Genomic DNA, 23,762 nt, shown 5'->3' on the forward strand with positions numbered 1-23,762 from the left:
GTGACTGCAAAAAAAAAAAAAAAAAAAAATTGTAGGTCGAACTCAAGGGAATTCCATATTCTCACAAACCTAACTACTGTTCATTGCTACAGAAATAATGCAACTGGTGTGTACATTGTCAGGGCTGACAGCTGCTGCTTCTCCTATACCCTTGCTCAGTTCCCCCCTCCCTAGCTAGTCGTTCCTGCTACCCAATTTAACTGAATTCTGTAAAACTGCTGAAAACATCCTAACCTATACCTAGCTCCCTTTGACTTACCTAATACTGCTGCATTCTACTTTTAAATGTAATCCAACTATGTTTGTGCTAAAAGTGACCTTCTATTTGGGTTTTAGGAGCACAATCCTTCTAATCACTCTGCTTCATATACAATCACTCCAATGTATTACTTTCTAAAAACACATCTAGGAATTATTTCAGAAACTATCTGTATTAAACTACTAATACAATCAATCTTCATAACCGTTCACTACCCATAGTTAGTTCCACCAACAAACAATAGTCACAGAATCACCTTTACACATAACTCACTTTCTAAACTCGGCGCAGGCATTAACTATATTTATTAACTAATTCTCTCCACTAATTGAATCAGTACACAACAAAATGCTACCACTATATATTAAAACACTCTTAACTCTCTCACTAACAGCCCATCTAACCTCTTAACATTCCCAGCTAAACACCCAACTATCTTGCCATGGAATTCTATCCCCTTGTCCACACCAGACTATATACACTTCAAGATACCTCCAGCTATCTGCAAACGTCTACTCTTCAATCACCTCACCTATACCATACCACCCCTTGAGGTCTCACCACACACCTCCTTCAGGTATGATAAATTCATAGCCAAATTCCTTAACATTCTTCTAAGTATAGCATCACATCTTGCAATTAGTGGTGATGTCCACCCCAACCCCGGCTCCATACTCTCTACACTACAACCTATTAACACATTCTCCTCAATGTCCACCCCAACCCCAGCTCCATACTCTCTACACTACGACCTACTAACACATTCACCTCACTGCCTCAGTGTGCCTAGAAAAGGATCAGCTCTATTAATTCTAAATATAAATATCAGAAGTGTACTTAATAAAATCCAAGAACTACACACTACCTTCTTACTCTACTCAGCAGATATAATATTACTAACAGAAAATTGGCTGAAGCCACATACTGATAACAACAAAATTATTCCTCCAGGTTATAATATTCTTAGAGCAGACAGAAAGGGCAAAAGAGGTGGAGGAATAGCCATACCGTTTAAAAATAACCTCATACTGCAACCATTAAAACAAACTACCCCAAACTTTAATAACGTTGAAATACTCTACATAAAACAAAAAATTAATTCTAAAAAATACTTAGTCATAGTAGGAATGTATATTCCACATGGAAATAACCTGACCACAACAGAGCATATCCTCCACTGGACCTCAGAAACATTTCCACAAGAAACAATCATCATTGGGGATTTTAATACAGATTAGTTCACTTGCAATTCACAGAATCCCACTAATCACATCAACCTTCAAGGCTTTACCCAAATCATTCGGGTCTATATTATATCATTGAATGCTTAAAAAAGCGAACGATGAATAAATCGACCCCATGTAAGTGAAAGCTTACAATCTCGAAAGCTCAGAACAGCGATTTTTTTCCAAGGGGAAAAAAAAAAAAAAAAAAAATCGCTGTTCCAAAAAAAAAGAAAAAAAATTGAAAGAATACAAAGTGGGGGGCTGTGCCTCCCACAGCCCCCTACTTAAATATACCAACTCCGAGATCGCACTACAGTGCCGAAAATGGCAACGTAACGGAAGCAGCCAAGAGAATTCTTTCCCTGGGAAAGAATTTGCTAAAAGCCACTTTGCTATTTTGCCTTTTCATTGTTTTAAGTTCGACCAAGATGGACTCGATAGAATGTGTCTTCGGTCATCTAATAGGAACCCAATGATTCAACCCCCCACCAGAAAAGATAAAATTTCTAACAGTCTATACTAGAGGGGATTCTATCTAGTAAAGTATCCCACTCACAATATTCTGGTTGTCTACCAGACAAGTCTTAGTGATCACATACCAATCTACTTACTTAGGCAACATACCTACAATCTTAAGCACACCATTTACCATCATATCAGAAATAAAAAGGTTTGGGTGTTGAAGTTTTTCTTATCAGTCCTCAGCTACTGCACTTGGTCTCCTCTAAAACTCTCACCTCTAGATGCAGCAATGGAAAATTTCAATTCCACCTTCCTCAGCATACAACACAAATTAGCACCACCTAGGACAATTCGGTCAAAGTCAGACTACACCCCTTGGTTAACTAAGGAAACAAGAGCACTACTTAAACTGCGAAACAAGGCCTGGGAAATGTGGTACGGAAACAAATCTCAATCTATCCAACTAGCATATCAAGAAGTTGGGAACAAAGCCAAAAACAAATTAAACAAGATAAAATAAATCATTATATAAACATCTGAATAATACATAAAAATAACCCCCAAAAATCTGGTCAGCAATAAAAACAATCCTACAACCCACTGAAGCTTCAACTCCACACCCCCTTCTTCAAACAACAATTTAATAAATAATTCACAGAAAGCATACTAATCACCCACCAAAAATATTTCCTCCTCCCCAACACATCTCTTAACAGCAAACAATGAAAATACCTTTTCCTTCCAGCCCTTTCCAACAAACACCATAAAAAAGCTACTTAAAAAACTTAAACCCACAACAATAGCAGCTGACAGCTTTAGATATTTGGTTGGTACGTTATCTGCAGATGCTATTTCTTACCACATCTCAATTCTTAACCACTGTTCTATCACCGAGCAGCAAAGACCATCTCTATGGAAAATTTCAAACATAATTCCTCTTCATAAAGGAGGTAACTCTACCGAGCTTTCAAATTATAGGCCCAATGCCATCTTATCCTCACTGTCCAAAAGTCTGGAAAAGTGTATTCATTCACAACTTCTGGACTACCTCTCTACTAACAGCTTATTTGCCACCTTTCAACATGGTTTTAGACCTAACCATAGTACTGCAACTCCCTCCTGAGCTTCACAAACATTGTAAATCAATTTAGAAATTAAGGTAAAATAGTTTCAACCACCTTTCTGGATCTGTCTAAAGCTTTCGACAAAGTCTCCCACCACAAATTACCGGCGACACTCTCTGACCTAAATCTCAGCCTCTCTGTACTTACATAGTTCAAGAACTATCTAACAAGACAACGACAAGTTGCAAAATGGGAAAAAGACCTCTCTCCCTACTCCCAGTCACACTAGGTATACCTCAGGGTTCTATTCTTCATCCTCTTCTCCTTATTCTCTTTACCAGATAATCTTAATACAGTCACTTTTTTTGCCTCCCTAGTCCAATACGCTGATGATTCCACACTTATATGTGCCACTCCTTCTATACAACTCCAAGAAATAACCCAGAATTCCTTCTCTGCAACTAAATCCTGGCTTACCAAATCCCAACTCATATTAAACCCTAGTAAAACAAAACGCATTACTTTTTTTATACTACCAGAGCCAGTGACCCTCTCCCTCTTTCTTCATTAAAGCCATAAATAATACAACTATTACACCAATAATGTCTAAAAATTCTTGGGTGTCATGACTGGCAACATGAAATTTGACATACACGTATCCCAAACTACAAAGAAAGTACATAAAAAAACACTTTATAGAAACAATTTCTAACTCAGAATACTAGAATAGCTATAGCAAGAACACACCTTCTCTCAACACTTATGTATACTTCCCCCATACCTTCTTACCTGAAAAACACTGATCCAGGAAAACTAGAAGCTTGTTATAACAAAATAGCAACATTTTCTACAGACTCTCTGTATCGAACACATCACTGTTTAGCCCTGAAACAATTATCCTGGATGGAACTATCCTGGATGGAACTTCCTCACCTACTAGCGTATAACCATCTGACAACAGCACAAAAACTTATTTTCCACTGAGAAAAAACACCTGTTCTCCAAAATGTAACTGAACCATATACCAAAGTATTATTCTCCGCTAATAAGTCACTACTAAAAGTAAGCAAAGCTAAGAATACTGCAGGAGACTCTCTCTTCTCAAATCACGTGACCAAAATCTGGAACTCACTCCCCCAAACTGTTAGACCCACTTCTAAAACTACTCTTTTTAAAAAGTTACTTAAAGCCCATTTATCTAGTGCATGGCTATGCTCATCTAACAATCCAGTTTAGCGTAGTCCTTCTGCAACATACCTCAATTCCCTATACAAACAATACTGTGAAAACTAACTTCTACCCGTCTTATTAATTTACATTTATATCACCATATTTTACCATCCTACTAACTACTTCTATATTCCCCTCACTTTCTCTAACTCAAAACATGTATTCACTTGTAATTCAAAATTGTTATCTCATTCTTATTCTACAATAATCTCAGAGGCAAAACTAAGCTCTACTGCTGTATTTCAGACTTCAGATGTCTTAATTCAAAACACTAAACATTCTCATCCTACTTATACTTCAACCTTTCTGTCAATCGAATTTCCTAAAATCTTTAGCTAAACTGACTGTATATAACAAAGCATGTATGAATGAATGCATTTTGCCTGTTAAGCTTTGTACTGACTAAATCAATAGTGATGAGTGCCTAATTATGTGTAATACATATATTTATTTGTACATATTGTATTTATACCTGTTTTGACATAGTGCATCCTATGAATTGATTTATCATCTGTATATGCAACCTTTTCTATGCCCTTCTTACACTGTTGTTGATTGTATGAGGATCTTTTCTTCCCGGGTCTCTGCTGAAAATGGGTTTTGCTCAGTCGGACTTTCCTGGTAAACAAATGTAAAATAAATAAAAATAAATATTAGAAGACTCAAGATTTTTAACAGAAAAAGAAAAACTACAAACTAAGTTATTATGGGGAATAATGTTATTTGGAATTTGGGGAAAGATACTTGTTCATGGATAGCTATTTTATACAAGAATACAGTTAAAGTTGTTGTTGTGTCTTTCAGTTTATCCCGGTTTGGGGTCGCCACAGCGGAACTCCGGTCCGCTAATGTTTGGTAGTGGATTTTTACATGCCAAGTTACCAGCCCTGACACACAACCTTCAACGAAGGCACGCCCATTCACGCATGCCTCCACACAGAAGACGCTCTGAGAATCGAACGGGACAACGTCTTGCTGTGAGGAGACAACGCTACCGCAGCACCACTATCGCGGGCAGTTAAGAATACAATTAAAGTACTGGGTGTTAAATTAGTGGCAATGGGTAGAATGACTATTATTGTCGTAATGTAGAAAGAACATATATACAGAGTAAATGAAACATATGTATATATAACAAAGAAAGATAGGGAACATATGTTTAATAAGATTTTGCACTATGTGGTAATAAATATGGAAATAACAGTAGGAAATGTCAATTGTAGTTTGAGAAAGAACAAGAATAAGAATAATGACCTAAAATATAACAGACCTAATTAGGTACTGTCAATTGCATATATGGAAAACAAGTGAGTGAACATATAAAAGAGGAGACACAAAACAGAGATAAACTATTTCTAATCTCAGCTGGTTTACAAGCAGTGGAGGAGGAAGTTACAGATGCAGGTTTGTCAGACCATTGGGTTATTTGGTAAAAGTAAAAGAAGAATATATAAATATTGAAAAGGGAATAAGAATAATGAAGGCAAAATGAATGACAAGGGAAAACAAACATATTGAAACTATTGCAAAAATCATTTGGGCATGACAGAATTTTATTCAGACTGGTCGGAATGGTGGGTCTCTCTCAAAAAGAAATACCAACACCAAAAATTGTTATATGGAATGGGATAAACACTTGAGTATAGAAGAAAAAAGAAATTATGAGCAATTAAGTGATGAAGAATTTATTAGCTTAGAAGAAAATGAAGAAGAATATTTTCTTAAAGAACAAGAATTATATAAATTAATTCAGTAAAAAAGAAAAATATTTATTGTATAAACAAAGGCATTTTTTACAAGGAAGAAAGAATTAATTGCACTTATTTGAGTAAACTAGTAAAATAGAACAACAGTATAATGAGGTAGATGAAAGGTAACAAAGGTATAAAATATAATAAACAAAATAAAACAAGAGGAATAATAGTAGAATATATTAACATGCATCTGAAGGAAACACCGGAAAAATGGTATGAAATGTGAAAACATTTTCAGAACAGAATAATAAGGATTTAGAAAAGACAACTGCTGTGGATGAATTAGACATAATATTGAAATTAGTAAACTTAAAATCAGAAGCAGGACCAGATGGAGTAGAATACGAAATCTATAAGAATGTGACAATATCACAAAATAAATGTTTTTTGCAGTGTTAAATGAATGGTTAAATGAAGGATTTAAATACAAAGAATTTTGAAGTGATGATAAAGGGAGAAAAAAATGAAATACAGAATTGGAGATATACAATCTTAATGAAAAATTTACAGAAAAGAATGGAAGTCAAAGTAATATTATAGATGAAATTGTATGTATTGTTAAAAGTAAATGAATTCAGGAACTACTAATGACAAAGTTAATAGATGACAATATAAACAGGAAACAACAAATGAAAGTCATTACAGGTGACTTAAGTAAAGTAATTGATTCTATACAACATAAAATATTATGGGAGATACTATAATAAGAAATGTATGTATTATAGCATATGAACAAAATAAAGTTATAGCTTTTGTGAATGGCTGGTTGAGTGAGGAAATTGTGGTTAAAATAAATACAAGGCAAGGATGTCCACTAAATAGTATAACATTTGCATTAGTAATGAATGTGATACTGAGACAGGTAAATCAAGATATGAAGGATATGGGATAACCTGCTAGGTTATTGTATGTGGATTATATTATAATTATTACAAAAAAATGTAGAAGGAATGAAGAAAGCTTTGAACTCTTTAAATGAATATTTAAAAGCAACAGTTTATATTTGAATAAAGGATTAGGATATGACAGTATAATAAGGGAGACTGAATTCAATACGGAAGAAATAAAAAGTTTTATAGGAGTTTGTTTCGGGAAACAGAAAATTAAAGATTTACAATGGAAAGAAAAGTTAGAGAAAATGAAAAATACTAGTCTATTCTGGAAATCTTTTAGGTTATTAGATAAGAAAAATATATGTAATTAATTTGATATTACTGGCACAAAATGGCATACTGAGCAAGTGTTTTTAGTTTACAGTTGATATACAAGAAGGAAATGTATTCTACTCTTTTCTTTTATATGAGGATCCAGGTTGAACCCAGTAAAAAGTGGTATACTGTATGTTTCAAAAGAAGAAGGGGGTTAGGATAAATCAATCCTGTAGTGTGTGCAGCGTCAATGAACTTGTATAAAATTTTAAAATGGCTGAAAGATAATGACAAATGACTACTAACACAAATGTTAAAATATAAGTATGAAAAAGAGTGGAGTTCACTTCAAGGATTTAAAAGAGAATGAGTCTGTGTGAATGACGAAATGAACACTTATTAAGAAAAAAATACTGCTGTAGAAATTAAGAATGAGTGAGACTAAGAATTATATGAAAGACTGGTATAATAATATTATGTGCAAATATTGAAACATATACCCTTTGAAAGTCTTGCAGGAGCAGATATTAAAGCAAGAAAAGAACAATGCAAAAATATATTAGAATGCCAGGACTTTTTTGTGGAGGATGACAATAAGGAAAGTAGCAGTTAACATGAACATGCCATACAAAAAAAGAGGTGAGAGAATATGTAATTATTGTAAGGAAGTTGAGATGGGTGAACATGTACTTTTGGAATGCAAAAGAATTGTAAAATTATGGAAAAAGAACGCAAAATATTTAGAAGGTATTAAAGAAGTGGAAAATGCGACTGTGGATATTAATGAATATGGATACTATAAAGAAAGAAACAAAGAAAAAATTGATGAAATAATGTTTTGTTTAATATAGACAATATGGAATAAAAGAGTGAAAGAAATAATGTTCAATAAAAAATGGGATTTACCTATAATGTTAAAAAATATGATTTTGGCTGTGGAAAATGCAGTGGGGTTCCCAATACAGGAAATAATACTAAGTTGATGTGATCAAAATGTATTCATATAGAAACATGTACTATATATAATACTGTAAATATCGTACATATTGCAAACATAGTATAAATTACTGTAAACATGTCATTTAAATAAAGAACCCCTCCTCTTTTCCATGGGTGTCGTGGGATTTTTTTACATCTATCTGAGCTACTACTAACTCAGGCTTCAGTTTAATGGCTCACTTGAAGGACAACACACTAAGGAATGCAGCACTCCCCTTAAACAGCGCTGCAGCCTCAGCAGTTGATTTACCTACTGTGGGAATAGAACTCACAGACCAAAGGCAAATGTGCTACCTGTTGTGCCACTGTCGAACATTATGCCAAGTCTTGTACTAGGATAAATATTTAACCTCAGTATAGAGATAATTTTGTCACGTTGATATAAAATAATATGAACCAATGAGGTGGAAGCACTGCTACATCTAGTGTTGATAATGGCTAAGAAAGCTATAATTAGAAAATGGAAAAACAAAGACAAACATTCAATATGAGAGGTAAAAAATATATAATTGCAGAGATTAAAAATATGAAACAAAGAACCATTAGAGATCTGAAACAAAACTCACTAATTAACAAACAGGCAGTATGAGATTCTGTAATGGAAAAAGAGCTTGAAAGGGACTCCGAGAAACTAAGTACCCAAGATGTACATTTATTTAATAAAGCAGGTTGTAGTCACTGGTCCAATTGTTAAATTTATAATAAAGCAAAAATACAACAAAATGAAATTCTAGTCAATTCCTGATATCAAATTATACTACAAAGAGTTAACTTGTGTGTTTAAATGTTTTTGTTTAAGAAACAATGTTAAATCAAACTACAGATTAAGACTAAATAGAATAGTTGTGGTATGCACTGATCAATACTATCATAAATAATCCTTGACTTGTTCTTAAGACAAACAGTAGCATACTGAAATAAATAGGACATACTGGAGGGACAGATTCATAACCCAGAGGCTCCCTTCACTCTGGAATAAAATCCCAGTCCAGGTTAGGCAGAGTCCCTCATTGACTCTCTTCAAGAGGAATCTTGATGAGTGGATCGGAGATCGTAGGTTTTCCCCGGGTATCACTTCTGTGTCACTGTTAGACAGAGGCACAGTATACTAACCTCGAAAAAGGGCATAGCAAAATAAATTTAAAATGGGTGGCGAAAGCCAAACACATTCTGGCTAGGCTTATAAATGCCCTAGGGCAGATAGCCTAGTATGAACCTATGAACCTATGAAGGAATAAATATGAAGCATTCCTCGATTTCTTTCTACATCCCCTCCTCCAAATCATTAAGATATCATCCACAAAACAATAAAGGAACTTTTCATTCAATATCCATTTTTTTGTTCATTTAAAACATTTTTATGCTCACAACATGATATTACTGTTGAATACAAAAATACAAATTCACAAAAAAATATTAATTTCTTTTGTGGAAATCTGAGTATGTTCACATAAACTCGGTTTAAGAACTTCAATACCATATTCACAAGGCATTTTTGTAAACAAGTCTACATTCAAGGTGACAAAGTAGTACTCTCTAAACTCTGTTCATTTCCACTAATCAACAAACTGGAAAATGGAATGCCCAGAGAAGAAAACACACAGATGAAGCAACATACAAATTCTAAAGAGACAGTAAGCTGGGGGCATGACTGCACCCTAGAGCTTAGAGGTGTGAGGCAGAAAACCTTATCCATTGGAGACTGCAACAGCATGCCTGTCTAGCTATCTATGACTCTTCACACTATGTACATTTTCTGTGCAACTGCAAGTAAGAAAACTGTAAAGACAAACAGAATGTCCTTTGCTATCAGTTTAAGAGGATCTTTACTGGATAGTAAAGGTCTAAACACAACAATCCAAGACCATCACAAAGGGAAAGTAATGCAAGGAACATACACAAATAGACAGTTTTCTGCTTGCACACTTAAAAGTACTGAATGAAATTAAATAATGAAACAGGACAATTCTGATGAGAAAAAGAAACAGCACAGATCTGCATTAACCCACCTTCCTGGACAGCATCACTACCCAATATTTATTTCATTCATTCTGACAAGCTACAGACCCATGCTCTTCATCTTAAAAAACTTGCATCCTGTTAATACTTGACTGCAACAGAAGATCATTAAGACAGATAAACAGTACAAGGCAAAAGAAAAGTTTACCATTTACACACACAGCACTCTCGTACTGTTATCATTCTGTTCATAGCTGCAATTATCTTTACTAATATGTCACCCAACTTTTTCTACTGTTTAAAACATAGCAGTGTTTACTCTGTCTAACACAACGGATACAAAAAATAAGGCTGCGATTCCCTGATGATGCTCCTGGAACACAGTCATCAGTCCTACAGATTTTTACTACTCGAGTTTCATTCCTTGTCCACTGTCATATGTGTATCTGTTAGGTCAGCAATGCTGTTCAAAACCAACTACTGAAGAAAATCAATCAGGAATGTGTTCTAAATATTGCAACACTAACGTAAAGGTCTACAAAACACACTGCTGCACAATGAGTGCAGCCATTTACTGTAACGAGTAGCTCATAAAATCAGCTCACACAGACTACTGTTGAAAGAACATTAAAATGCTGTTAATCTACCAAATCTAAATGTATTTCAGCTGCAAAATAACAGACACTACATTTTGTTTTGCCTCATATTCATTCAATTTTAGAAAAATCAGTTTAATACTTAATTTAGGAAGTTGTGCTCTGCTGCTTTCAGTTTTTTTAAATACTGTCACTTTGCCCCAATTTCTTAATAAACCTAACGATGTTAAGAAATCAGAAACATAAACACTAGTAAAAGCTTTCCAACGAATTTTCCTAGAATACCGTTGACATTCTAAAAATAATCAAACAGCAACAATGTATTACTCAATCCCGTACTCTTATGGAAAACGTAATGAGGAGTTAGTAAAATTGACTTGTAGTAAATGCGCCCACCCCACCCCCAACACACAAATACCACTACCATAATACTACACAAACCGCAAAAATTGCATCGTACAAAACGTTATATACTTTGAATCAGCCCGCGATTAACATATGCAGAAACAATAAAATGTCCGGAATCAAAGTGCAATTAACACAACCAGGAGAGTAGCAGATGCTGCTGCTTCATCTTCCCCGTTGTGAAGCTGACCTGACCTGACTTACCACAGACGAAACTGAATAAAAAAAAAATAGACCCCCAATAAACCTACCAAACGGGCAGCTTCGGCCCAAGTGCGGTCCTTTTTCTTCCTTTTGTCTTTCATATTTGGATTTCATTGATAAACAGGGTCTAATTTGCAGGTTTCAGCGAATGAAACCTAGACAATGACACACTGACATAATGACACACAATACATTTCAACTCACACTGCAGCAACAGCAGCTGACAGCTGAGACTCACAACAATACATTCTGACGTCATAAGGAATGGCGACTGTGAACGTCGAGGATGCCCTAACATAACTCGCGAGATTTCAGCTCACCCGCTCTTAAAAAAATTCCTGCCTGGCTGTCTTAGTTATTGCTATGCAATGTTCTTCAACTTTATATGGGGTATTCATTTTTGAACTTTTGTGCTATACATTGAAGTAAGCAACCATCGGAGAGGATGGTTAATTAGCTAATGTTTGTGTTAAACACGTCGATTGATGGTAATGAGGTGAAGTTCACCTGCCATGTAACTTCTCAAGTATTGTGTTTCGTAGGAAATGAAGAGACAGTGATGAGTGAACTTATTACGTACTTTATGAACATACATACCTGTCAACTCTCCAGATTTTTTTCCTCATATTTTTGGTTTGTTCCGCATAAAAATTCTGTTTTTCTTGCAAATCACTGGGGATTGAAGGCATTAAGTAATGTCAGACTTCATATCCTTCATAAAAATGCACGCTAACACGTAATATTATTCTAACAACCGTCTAAGTTTGTAAGAGGAATATTTAAACTCTGTCTTTGTTGTGGGGCCTTTGTCCAGATGTGTTGCTCTAAGAGGTTGAGGGGTGTGTGAACATAGTGTACAGCTAAGACTTTGTCCATCTTTTCTCGTAAGGGTGCAAGCCTCAAAATGCAAGGGGAAAATTATACTTTCACATTTTGTATGACAAAAGCAACAATTAAGGTTACCATGTTCTTATTTTAAAGGTCCTGTTCAGTGCTTTCCAGTAAATGTACATCGTATTCAGTGGTTCATTCAACCTGCTCTGATTTTTTTCTTAATTGCCGACTGTGTGAACAATATGTAATGCACGTGTGTGTGTGTATATAATATATATATATATATATATATATATATATATACACACGCACACACCATAAAACTAACCCTAAAAAGATATGGAATAAGATCACTACCCTCCTCCATCCAGTTAAAGATGTCCATCACTACCCTCCTCCATCCATGTAAAGATGTCAACCCCTGCCCTGATCCTAACACCCGAGACTGGAGCGACCTTAGGTCAACTGGTGCCCTAGGCAAAAGGGCTCGATGGTGCCTCCCATCACATCACTTGGTGCCCCCATCCTGCTTTACTTACACCAAATAAATACTGGAAAAGTGCCCCTGCTAGAGCGGTGCTCTTGGTGGCCGTCTAGTTGGCCTATGCTTAAGGCCGGCTATGACCCCAGACCTCTCCTTAGCTACCCAATTTAACTCCTTCATTAACTCAATCACTAAACTTACTACATCTATTGCTAATACTACACTTAACCCACACTCACCTACCTCCCACAAAACACTCAAGCAAGGAATCCTCTCAACCCCATCCCTTTACACTCAAACCTGTTTATCTCTACCATAAAAAAACTCTTACTCAATTTGAAGCTATGTTCAAATGCCCCAGACAACCTTCCATCTAACTTCCTTAAGCTGGCTGTCAATGACATAGCCTTCCCCATCTCCATCCTAATAAACCGGTCAATCCAAGAATCTTACGTACCTACACTCTGGAAGTAAGCCTATATCATACCCCTTCACAAAGGGGGAAACAATACTGAAATCTCCAACTTCCAGCCAATTGCCATTCTCTCCCCTATCTCCAAAATCTTAGAAAAATGCATCCACCTACACCTACTACCCTACCTGCTTGATAACCATCTGATTACCCATTCTCAACACGGCTTCAGGCCTGGACATAGCACCACTACTGCTCTCCTCTCCTTCCTCGAAACTGTCAATTCTGCATGCGACTCAGGCCATATTCTTTCTACCATACTGCTTGACCTATCTAAGGCTTTTGATACAATTTCACACAACCTCCTCTTGTCTAAACTCTCTCATCTTAATCTATCCACCTCCTCTATCAACTGGTTCTCCAGCTACATGTCTAATCAGCAGCAATCTGTCAGAAAAACTGTACTTCCTCATTCCTCAACACTCTTACAGGAGTACCACAGGGGTCCATATTAGGCCCACTGCTATTTAATATTTTTATAAATGACTTCCACCAGTGTATTTCTGATGCCAAGCTCGTCCAATATGCAGATGACTCTATAATAATCTGCTCTAAATCCCTCCCCATGCTCCAGACAATTACCCAGGAAGCCTTCCTAGCTACTGAGAACTGGATGTTTAACCACCTAGCACTAAATGCCTCTAAGTCCAAAATCATGATATTCACCCCTTCAAAGAACACTAATATTGTCATGAACTCTTTCTCCATAACTAGCCAAAACAATACCCCTATAGAAGTTGTACCTCATACAAAACTACTAGATGTCACTATTGACACACAACTTAAGTTTGAAATACATTTTCAACGAAATATAAAGAAAACACACCAAAAACTAGACTTGCTCTACCGCTATAACCGCAACCTTACTCCCGCTACTAAACATCTTTCTACCACCTACCTCACCCCCTCCCTGCTATATGGTGCCTCCTCCTTACTAATCTCCAAAGCGGTCTAAAGTCAAAACTAGCTTCCTATTACTACAAAATCTCTAAATTTGCCACTGGTGCCAAATCCTCCACTTACCACTGTAATGTCCTTCAAAAATTAAACTGGCTTGAACTATCCCACCACCTCTCTTTCATCCAACTTTCTTATGCACATAAACTTATCTTTAAACCCACTCTCTGCCCATCCCTTAACACCTCCCTCAAACTTCACCAGCCAGATAGACTACTCAAGTCAAATAATAAGAACCTACTCGAAGTATATAAACCAGCTCATACTCCAGGCAAATTCCTGTTATCCTTCTCTCTATCCAGACTCTGGAACTCCCTCCCTCCTCATATTCGTACCACCAACCAATCCACCTTCAAAACCTTGCTCCACTCCCTCCTCTCACTCTGGGAATGTTCCAGCTCCCATCCCTCCTGAGCTCCCATCCCTCCTGACTCTCCTCAAGTTGTCTATAGCCTATCTGCCTCTCTTCTCTATTCCTCATATCCTAGCCCCTATCCACTACTTCCACACACCCCACCTACCCCTCTTCTCTAATTCTTATATCCCATCTCTTCACTGTATACCCTCCTACCTAATCTCCTCCTACACCATTCTTCCTCACTTCCTTCTATTATACTACAACCTCATTCCTCATATTAATTGCTCTATTCCATCCTTCTTTCACTCACTTCTTTTGTGAACTTTAATTCAGAAACAACTATTGTAGACCATGTAATATATATATATATATATATATATATATATATATATGTATGTATACATACATACACACACACACACACACACACACACACACACACACACACACACAATGTCAATTTCAGTATACACACACACACACACACACACACACATGTGTGTGTGTGCACCTGACAACTTTAATACTGTGGGATAACCTTGTCCCTAACCTTTCCCTTTAGCCATGAAAAATCCTTTCCATAATACTGCTATTATCCCGACAAACTACATACAATGGTAGTGATATCATTTAGTTCTTTGTTTTTGTTTCATTCTAGTGTAAATTGATCCTAGATGTGGACTGCCTTTTTTTGGGCGGGTGGTCTATTAATTTCATTTGGGTTTAGGTGTTTTTTGTTTTTGTTTTTTTTTTTTTTTTGTATTTTGATGTATCTACATTATGAACTAATTATTTTACAATTATACACAAACATTATATATACAAAGTGTATGTGTGTGTGTGTGTGTGTGTGTGTGTGTGTGTGTGTGTGTGTGTGTGTGTAGATAGAGGAGACAGATAGGTATAGTTTTATTTTTTTTAATTATTCTTTATTAACCAGGTTAGTCCCACTAACTAGTGACTTCTTTTCAGGGGAGACCTGTGGTGATATTTTACTACTAGGGGAAATTTGGCCAGGGCATTGGGGAACTTCGCTTACCTTTTTGATAGGTATTGTGGGATCTTTTACATTCACCCAAGCTACAACCAACTAAAGCAGATGGGGGTCTTGGTTTAACAACTTATCTGAAGGACAGCACTTTGAGGAGTGCAGCACCTCTTTATGCTTCAGTATCAGTCCATCTACCTGGTGTGAGAATAGAACCCACATCCTCTGCACCAAAGGCAAGTGTACTACCTGTAGCACCCTGTAGATCAATATGTATGTATGCTTTTAAGAAGCTTTCCAGGGGCTTTCACAAGTGTATAAATACTGAGCATGTGCAAGCCTGACTGTCATTTTGTAGTAAGCTGTTGAGATGTAAGCATGTATATCTGTGTAGGCTGTCAATGAATCTGTTTGTTTATTATTTGTAATACTGCTATCCCTCCTGATGAAACTACCCCATCTGTTCATCATCTATACTAGAGAGGGACAAGTGACTTGGTGTCAGAAGTGGGATCCAGATTCTCTAAAATTGAGGCCAAGGGGTACTCAGTTAAGATTGGAGGAATATACAGGAGTGAGTCATCCCTACTGCATGTATAACTTGCAAAACAGGTCAAAAACGAATTTCAGGTATTAAAAACTTGCTGAAATGGTTTCTTATTCACAAAATATGAAACAAAGCATTCAGAATGCTCTAAACGAATTTCTAAGTAAACAAAATGTCAGAAACTGTGACATATTAATAGAAATATTCAAAATAACTACAGAAAATGTTTGAAATAAAGTCTGAATTGCATAAACAGTATAAAATAAGGGAACAACCACATTTTTTTCACTAAGCACTATGTTTTTGCATTAACCAAAGCTACTCGAGTTGTCTGGTGCATGAAGTGTTCGAATGTTTGTGCAGTATTACAGTACAGTTATTTTGCAAAATACAGCGATTTCAAAGCATATTTTGCAAAGTACATTATTTTGAAGAGTTTATTGTGCATTTGAATGCCATTACAAGCACTGGCTGTCTGTGCATGTTCATATATAATTACAAGGCCCATCTTGTTACAGTGAGTTTGGGCATAATATGTTGGCATGGCAGATGGATTCCAAAAACCAAGGCCCATTTGTGTTTAACAATTATATTGTTTAGAATTGAAGAGTGTTTGAGCAAGAGTACAATATTTTCATACAGGCTGCATTTTCTGATAAAGATGACCGTACAAAGGCATTTATTCTTTAGCTGGGTCAGAAGCCACAGAAAGAGAGCGTTCATTTCTGTATGCACCTGCTGTAGTTGCAGGAGAGAGGGAAAACCATCATATAGTGGTACCTGCTGAGTCAAGGGAAGACCCGGAGTGCCTAAAACATAAATTTAGAGAAATGTGTAACTCTCAAAAAAATATTACAATGGAAAGCCACTTATTTTACACAAGGGATCAAAACCCTGGTGAAACATTTATAGCATATATGACTTGAGAAACAAAGCTAAAACATGCAGACTTGGTGATTTAAGGGATGAGTTGATAAAATACAGACTTGTGTGTAGTATTAAAGATGATGCTGTGAGAAAGATTTTGCTTTGTGACAGTGATTTAATTTTGAACAAGGCCATTGAGATTTGTCAGATATATAAGCTTACAGAAAAGCACACAAACATGCTGACAAATGAGAGATACATGCTTCCAGTAACTTCTAAGGCCAATGTTGATAGTATGCAGCATGTGGTTAAAAGAAACAGGCCCAAGCACATGGCAGCAACTGTAACCCCTGCAACAGTCACTGGTAAACCTTCTAGCAAATTCCATAGTATGTTTAGTCTCAGTGAAGCATAAGAGTGAGTCAGCAAACTCAAAGAATGGGCCACCACCCAGTTTTATTGCTAACTGTCATAATTGTGGTGGAAATCATGAGCCTAAAAGAGAAAAATGGTTAGCTTTTGGTCAGCAATGTCAGAAATGCAATAAGTGGAATAATTTCAAAAGGTTTTCTAGATCAAAAGGGACACATTATTTTATTAAAAGAGAACATCCTGAGAAACAAGTTGATCAGTTACAAAGTTGTGACCCTACTTTTTTTGTTGTTGGTGTGTCTGTGCTTCATGAAATAGTCAATGCAGTAGATGTATGGGCAATGAATGAAGTATTTTGTACTGTTCAGATAAATGGAAGACTCATAGAGCTCAAAGTTGACACAGGTTCAAAGTGCAATGTTATGTCTGCAGAAACATTTGCTAGAGTATGTGCTGGTAATAAGCTTGATTTATCTAAGTGTGCAAAGCTTGTTGCTTATGGTGGTGAAGAAATTCAAATTGAAGGCTCAGTAATGCTTTCATGTTACTGTGCTGGGAGAAGCTACAACTTGTTATTTTATGTGGTCAAAAGGCACTTACAGTCATTATTAGGGCTCAGAGACAGTTTGAAAATGGGACTGCTTTCATTTAATAAGGAAGTCCATCATGTTAGCGTAAAAGACAACTGTTCTAATTTTGCCCAGTATATTTTCTCTACCTTTGCTGATCTTTTCAAAGACACACTAGGCAAGCTTCCAGTTGTGTACTCCATGAAGTTAAACCCAAATGTCAGGCCAGCCTGGAAAGCTCCAGTCGCTATGCAGAACAGAGTCAAAACTGAGCTAGACAAAATGGTGCAACAAGGTGTGATTTGTCCAGTAGATGAACCTACCGATTGGGTATCTTCCATGGTGATAGCTCACAAGAAAAGCTCAGATGATATCAGAATATGTACTGATCCATGAGATTTGAACAAAGCACTGAAATGACCTCATCATCCAATGCATACAATCAAAGGAGTCGCAGCTGTTATGCCAAATGCCACTGTTTTTTCCGTCTAGACTCAAAGAGTTAATTTGGCAAATTTTGCTCGATCAAAAATCCTTGTTCACTACTCTGTTTGGCAGGTACAGATTTTTGAGAATGCCATTTGAAATAAATTTTGCCAGTGAAATCTTTCAGCATGCAATGCAGCACATTTTTTCTGAGTATCCTTGGGCTATTATAGTAGATGATATTCTAGTAGGAGGTAGTGGTGAAGCTGAGTATGACAGAAACCTCAGGAAAGTTCTGGAAAGAGCTCATGAAGTGCATCTTAATCTCAGTCATCAGAAGTGCAAATTCGGGTTACGAGAAGTTACTTATGTTGGTCATTTGTTTACCACCACAGTCTTGCTACCAGAACCTTCCAAGCAAATGGCTATTCTTGAGATGCCAACTCCAGGCAATGTTCAAGCCCTACAACATTTTCTTGGCATGGTTAATTATCTAGGCAAGTTCATTCCAGATTTGAGCCAACTAACAGCGCCACTCAAAGAGTTAACATGTAATTATGTATCCTTGTCATGGCTGGAACAGCACCAGAGAACAGTTGATGTCCTGAAACAAAGAATTGCCAGTCCACCAACTCTCAGATACTGTGATGTTCACAAACCAGTTACTCTTTCCTGATATTGCCTCAGAATTTGGTCTTGGTACAGTCATTCTTCAAGAGGGTCAACCTATTGCCTATGTGTCCAGAACTCTAACCCAAACTGGAATGCAGTATGCTCAGATAGAGAAAGAACTTTTGGCAATTGTGTTTGCATGCTCAAAGTTCTATGATTACATTTATGGTCAACCTATCCAGATGGAAACTGATCACCACCCTCTAGTCACTATTTTGGGAAAGCCTATGCATACAGCTCCTGCCAGAGTACAACATATGAGGTTGAGATTGCAAAAGTATAATTTCAATCATGTCAACAAGAAAGGCAAACTTCTTTATGTTGCTGATACATTATCCAGATCACCCAGAAATACCACTGAACAGAATGAGAATGAGCAACTTTATTGAAGTTCTATGATTACATTTATGGTCAACCTATCCAGATGGAAACTGATCACCACCCTCTAGTCACTATTTTGGGAAAGCCTATGCATACAACTCCTGCCAGAGTACAACATATGAGGTTGAGATTGCAAAAGTATAATCTCAGTCATGTCAACAAGAAAGGCAAACTTCTTTATGTTGCTGATACATTATCCAGATCACCCAGAAATACAACTGAACAGAATGAGAATGAGCAACTTGACTTTGAAGTCATGGAAGTGAGAAGTTTTGCTTCCACACATCTTGATGAGCTAAAAATCATACAGCCACAGATACAGTTTTTCAGAAGCTCAACCACGTTATCAATCATGGATGGCAGTCAAAGTAATCTAGTTTACCTGAAGAAGTGCAACTTTATTTTCCTTACAGAGATGAGATTTTGTCTGACAGTATCATCATGAAAGGCCCAAATGTCATTGTTCCAAAGTCCTTGGAACATGAGTATATTACTATCTTGCATTGTGGCCACCCAGGAAATGATTATACCAAAAGAAGGGCGAGATGACTAGTATTTTGGCCTTTTATAGCACAAGATATTGAGACAGTACTTTCTTCTTGTTCTGTATGTAATAGTACAAAGCCACATGAACAGAATGAACCGCAGCTAAACCAGATTCCTGAACTACCTTGGTCGACAGTAGCCACTGACATTTTTGAATGGAATGGTCAACATTACTTGGTGTTAGTAGACTCTTATTCCAATTGGTTTGAGATTTCATCCAGTAATGGCATTATTAAGATGAAGCTTCATTTTTCAGTGCATGAAAGTTTGCACAAAGTTATTTCTGACAATGGTACGCAGTTTACTAGCCAGCAATTCAAATGATTCACCGAAAAGTGGGACTTTATCCATGCTGTGAGTAGTGTACCTGCAGTTAAATAGTTGGACAGAACGTGCAGTTCAAAGTGCAAAGCAGTTAATAGAGAAGTCAAAATGAGACAATAGTGATGTTTTCTTGAATCTCTTAAATCTCAGAAATGTTCCTTGTGATAAACATCATGGTTCACCTGCCCAGAGACTTCGGTCAAGACAAACCAGAACTACATTAGCAATCAGCAGTAGTTTATTGGTTCCAAGTGCTAAGAACAACAGATCAGTGAAAGCCCATCTGTTAACGAAGCACCTAGCCCAGAAGTCTTATTATGACAAGTCCAGTAAACTGCTCTATCCATTATGTGAAGGAGAGACAGTGAGAATGCAAATGTGCAAAGGTTATGATCGGATTGGAGTCGTGAAGAGTATTTGCCCAGAGCTGAGATTGTACATTCTGGACTCACAAGGAGTAGAGTTTAGGCGGAATCCGAAACATTTGATGCCAGTGTCCGAGCCTGTACTGCAGCATTTAGCCTGTGACAAAGACTCTTTACTCAGAGTGAGTTGTCCAGTGTTCCAGTTACAGAGGACATTCCAGTAAATATCCCTGTTCCTGAGATGAATTCCGAAGTTCCTGATACGAATTATTCACCTATGACAGTACCTGTTGCTAAAACCAGTTCTGATTACTATATCACTAGATTAGGTCGCATTTCCAGACCATGATACAGATACATGGCAACTTGGACATGAACACTGTGTTTGTTTCTAATGTCTATATTATTGCATGTCTTATTCTAATGTTATTTCATTGAGGGCAATCCATTTAAGAGGGAAAATGTATATCAATATGTATGTATGCCTGTAAGAAGCTTTCCAGGGGCTTGCACAAGTATATAAATAATGAGCAGGTACAAGCCTGATTGCCATTTTCTAGTTAGTTGTTAAGATGCAAGCATGTATGTCTGTGTAGTCTGTCATTTAATCAGTTTGTTTATATTTTGTAAAGCTGCTATCTATCTTGATGTGTTTCTATGTAATAAAGCATATAAATGAGCTACCTGGCCTGTTCGTAATCTATACTATCTATACTAGACAGGGATGAGCGACACACCCTATATATATATATATATATATATATGTGTGTGTGTGTGTACTGAAATTGACATATCATGTGATTGCAGGGAAGGGAAAATCCCCTTTCCCCACTAATATGTGACCACAGAGTTGGTATATATAAGTAGCAGGGAGTGTGAGCAGCCCTCCACATTGTTGATGCAGTGGTGCTTTGTCCCCCCTGAAAAAATACTTGTTCTGGATTTGCATGCTGTCTTGGAGCATACTCAGTTTCTGTTGATATTTTTTGTTTTACATATTTTGTGGTCAGTGTATTGTGGTAGATCAACCTCAGTGCATCCATATTGATATATTTATTTATTTTACATTTGGTAACCCGGAAAGTCCTACTGGACACAAGTACTTTTTCAGAGGACGCCCGGAGAGAAAAGCTCCACAAGTAGTAATTACAAATACTTGACAATATACAAACATATAAAATACACAATTAGAAATACAAAATAGATTTGTTTTGAATTGGGTGTTAGATAACTTATTATAAAATATAAAATGAAACTAAAGTTACATAACAATACAGGTAGCACCTTGGCATGCTTGTGCTAGGCAGTCTTTTGTGAAGTATTAAAAAACAGTATGACAGACAACTGAAGCATAGCAAACTTATTGGATTCTAATATGTGTCAGACATTTAGAGGTATATGTATGTTAAAGAGCAAGAAAAGGAAATCAGAACTGCCTTACTGTGAGAAGTAAGTTGGTAAACAGAGAAAGTGAGAGTGGGACAGATTAGGTTTCTCTATTTACTACATTATATTTATATATATTATACTGATTTTATTAGTTTGAGGGTGGCCATGGTGGTGCAATGGTTAGCATTGTCGCCTCACAGCAAGAGGTTTGCCGGTTCAATTCTTGGCTGGGGTGCCTTCTGTGCGGAGTCTGCATGTCCTCCTGTGGTCGTGTGGGTTTCCTCCGGGTGCTCCGGTTTCCTCCCACATCCCAAAGACATGCTGTAGGTGGATTGAACACTCCAAATTGGCCCTAGATGTGAGTGTGTGCGTGTGTGTGCCTTCCGTGGAAGGTTGGGCACTGGGCTGGCAACTCGACACTGTAAAACTCCACTGCCAATCATGAGCAAACAAGTGATCCGCTGTGGCGACCCCTAACCAGGAAAAAGCCGAAAGAAGAAGAAGATACTGATTTTATTAGTTCACCAAATATCTTGTCACCCATTCCTGTCTGTGCAAACTGTGACATTTGGGTTCTGTGGTGTTTCGCTCACGTCATTTTAGCTGTGTGTGTGAAGTCCATCCCTTGGGTCTGTTGTTAGTTCACATGTGCTCTCTCGACATTCAGGAGATAGCTTGAAGGTATAGACTTGCTCTTTCAAGCCACAGAAGAAATAGTTTCACCGTTCTGATATGCTGTGGGTTGTCTTTATAATATGTGTATAAGTTTAGAATATTAGCACTGTTTACCTCTATCAGTTTCCCATATGTATATTTTGTGGTTTGATGTTGTAGGAATCCCCACTGCCCTATAACTAAGTTGAATAAGCAGCATTAGAATTATTTTGTTTGCTATCTACAACTCCAAGCTTAAGACTTGCAAAACATAATACAACATCACTTTACTAGTCAACAGATTTTTTTATAGAAATCTAATTAAGTACAGACATAAACTTGGTTGCAGATAATGTACTGGTCAGATTAGCAGAAAAATGACTGAATATAAAGAAACCTGACTGTGAATAACAAAACTGCAGTAAAATTTAACTGGACAATTTTATCTGCTATTTCTAGAATTCCTTTTTAAATAGCAGACATGCATGCAAAAATGTAAGTTATGCACGTAGTAACTTGTCAACAAAATACAGAACTAAAAATGCACCTCCTGAAAATGTTAAATTGCCAATGTAATAGCACAAATCACATAATCTAATCAAGCCATAAACTCCCACTCTCTTACAACTTCCATTTTCCCTCTGCTGGATCCCTTCCATAATTAAAACTCTTGCATTATTAATGTACTGCTAAAATAATTCAAACTCTATGTCTGTGTTGTCAGCAACAATCTCAGCCATCTGTAATACACTCCGTTTAACACTATATTAGTTTGTCTTTAGCAATAGAATGCTTGCTTTATAAACTTGTTTGCCTGTTAATGTGACAGTGCAGAAAATTGCATATTATGTATATCTTTTTTATTGTATATAATTTTGGTATTTCCTCAACAAGTGTATAATTATACATATATATATATATACTTTGTCTCTTGGAATGCATCTCTGTAATTGTCAGACTTTTATGCCTTCCTGGGATAAGACTGAAATTGGTTATTTGTGATCAGTGAACTATTCTGGTTAACAAATTTAAATATATAAATAGATATATAAATCCTAAACAGTTTATGTGTTTGAGACATGGGTAAGGAATGTCAACTTGAGATATTTGCGTTGAGAGCCCCTAATAAGTTAATTATGAATGGAGAAACTTGATCATAATTTTTTGTAGTAAGTAGAGCCTCAGCTGCTCCAATAAACTGCCAGTTACTAAGGAGAAAAGTAGGGCTGCAAGGTATTTACAGCTGTGAAA

At 36.6% G+C, this 23,762-nt stretch overlaps 1 protein-coding gene across 1 annotated transcript in view; it reads right to left on the reverse strand.

Moving 5' to 3' along the window:
- Nucleotides 1-11,504, reverse strand: part of ASXL3 (ASXL transcriptional regulator 3) — a 1,601,111-nt gene extending 1,589,607 nt beyond the window's left edge. Inside the window, exon 1 of the mRNA XM_044066640.1 lies at nucleotides 11,354-11,504. Coding sequence (XP_043922575.1) covers nucleotides 11,354-11,407 — 54 coding nt within the window. The 5' untranslated portion in view covers nucleotides 11,408-11,504. The remainder of the gene's footprint in view (nucleotides 1-11,353) is intronic.
- Between the last annotated feature and the right edge of the window lie 12,258 nt (nucleotides 11,505-23,762).

The sequence above is a fragment of the Protopterus annectens genome, chromosome 3.part1, assembly GCF_019279795.1.
Source record: "Protopterus annectens isolate FY-2018-M chromosome 3.part1, PAN1.0, whole genome shotgun sequence".
NCBI classification, from domain to species: Eukaryota; Metazoa; Chordata; order Ceratodontiformes; family Protopteridae; genus Protopterus; species Protopterus annectens.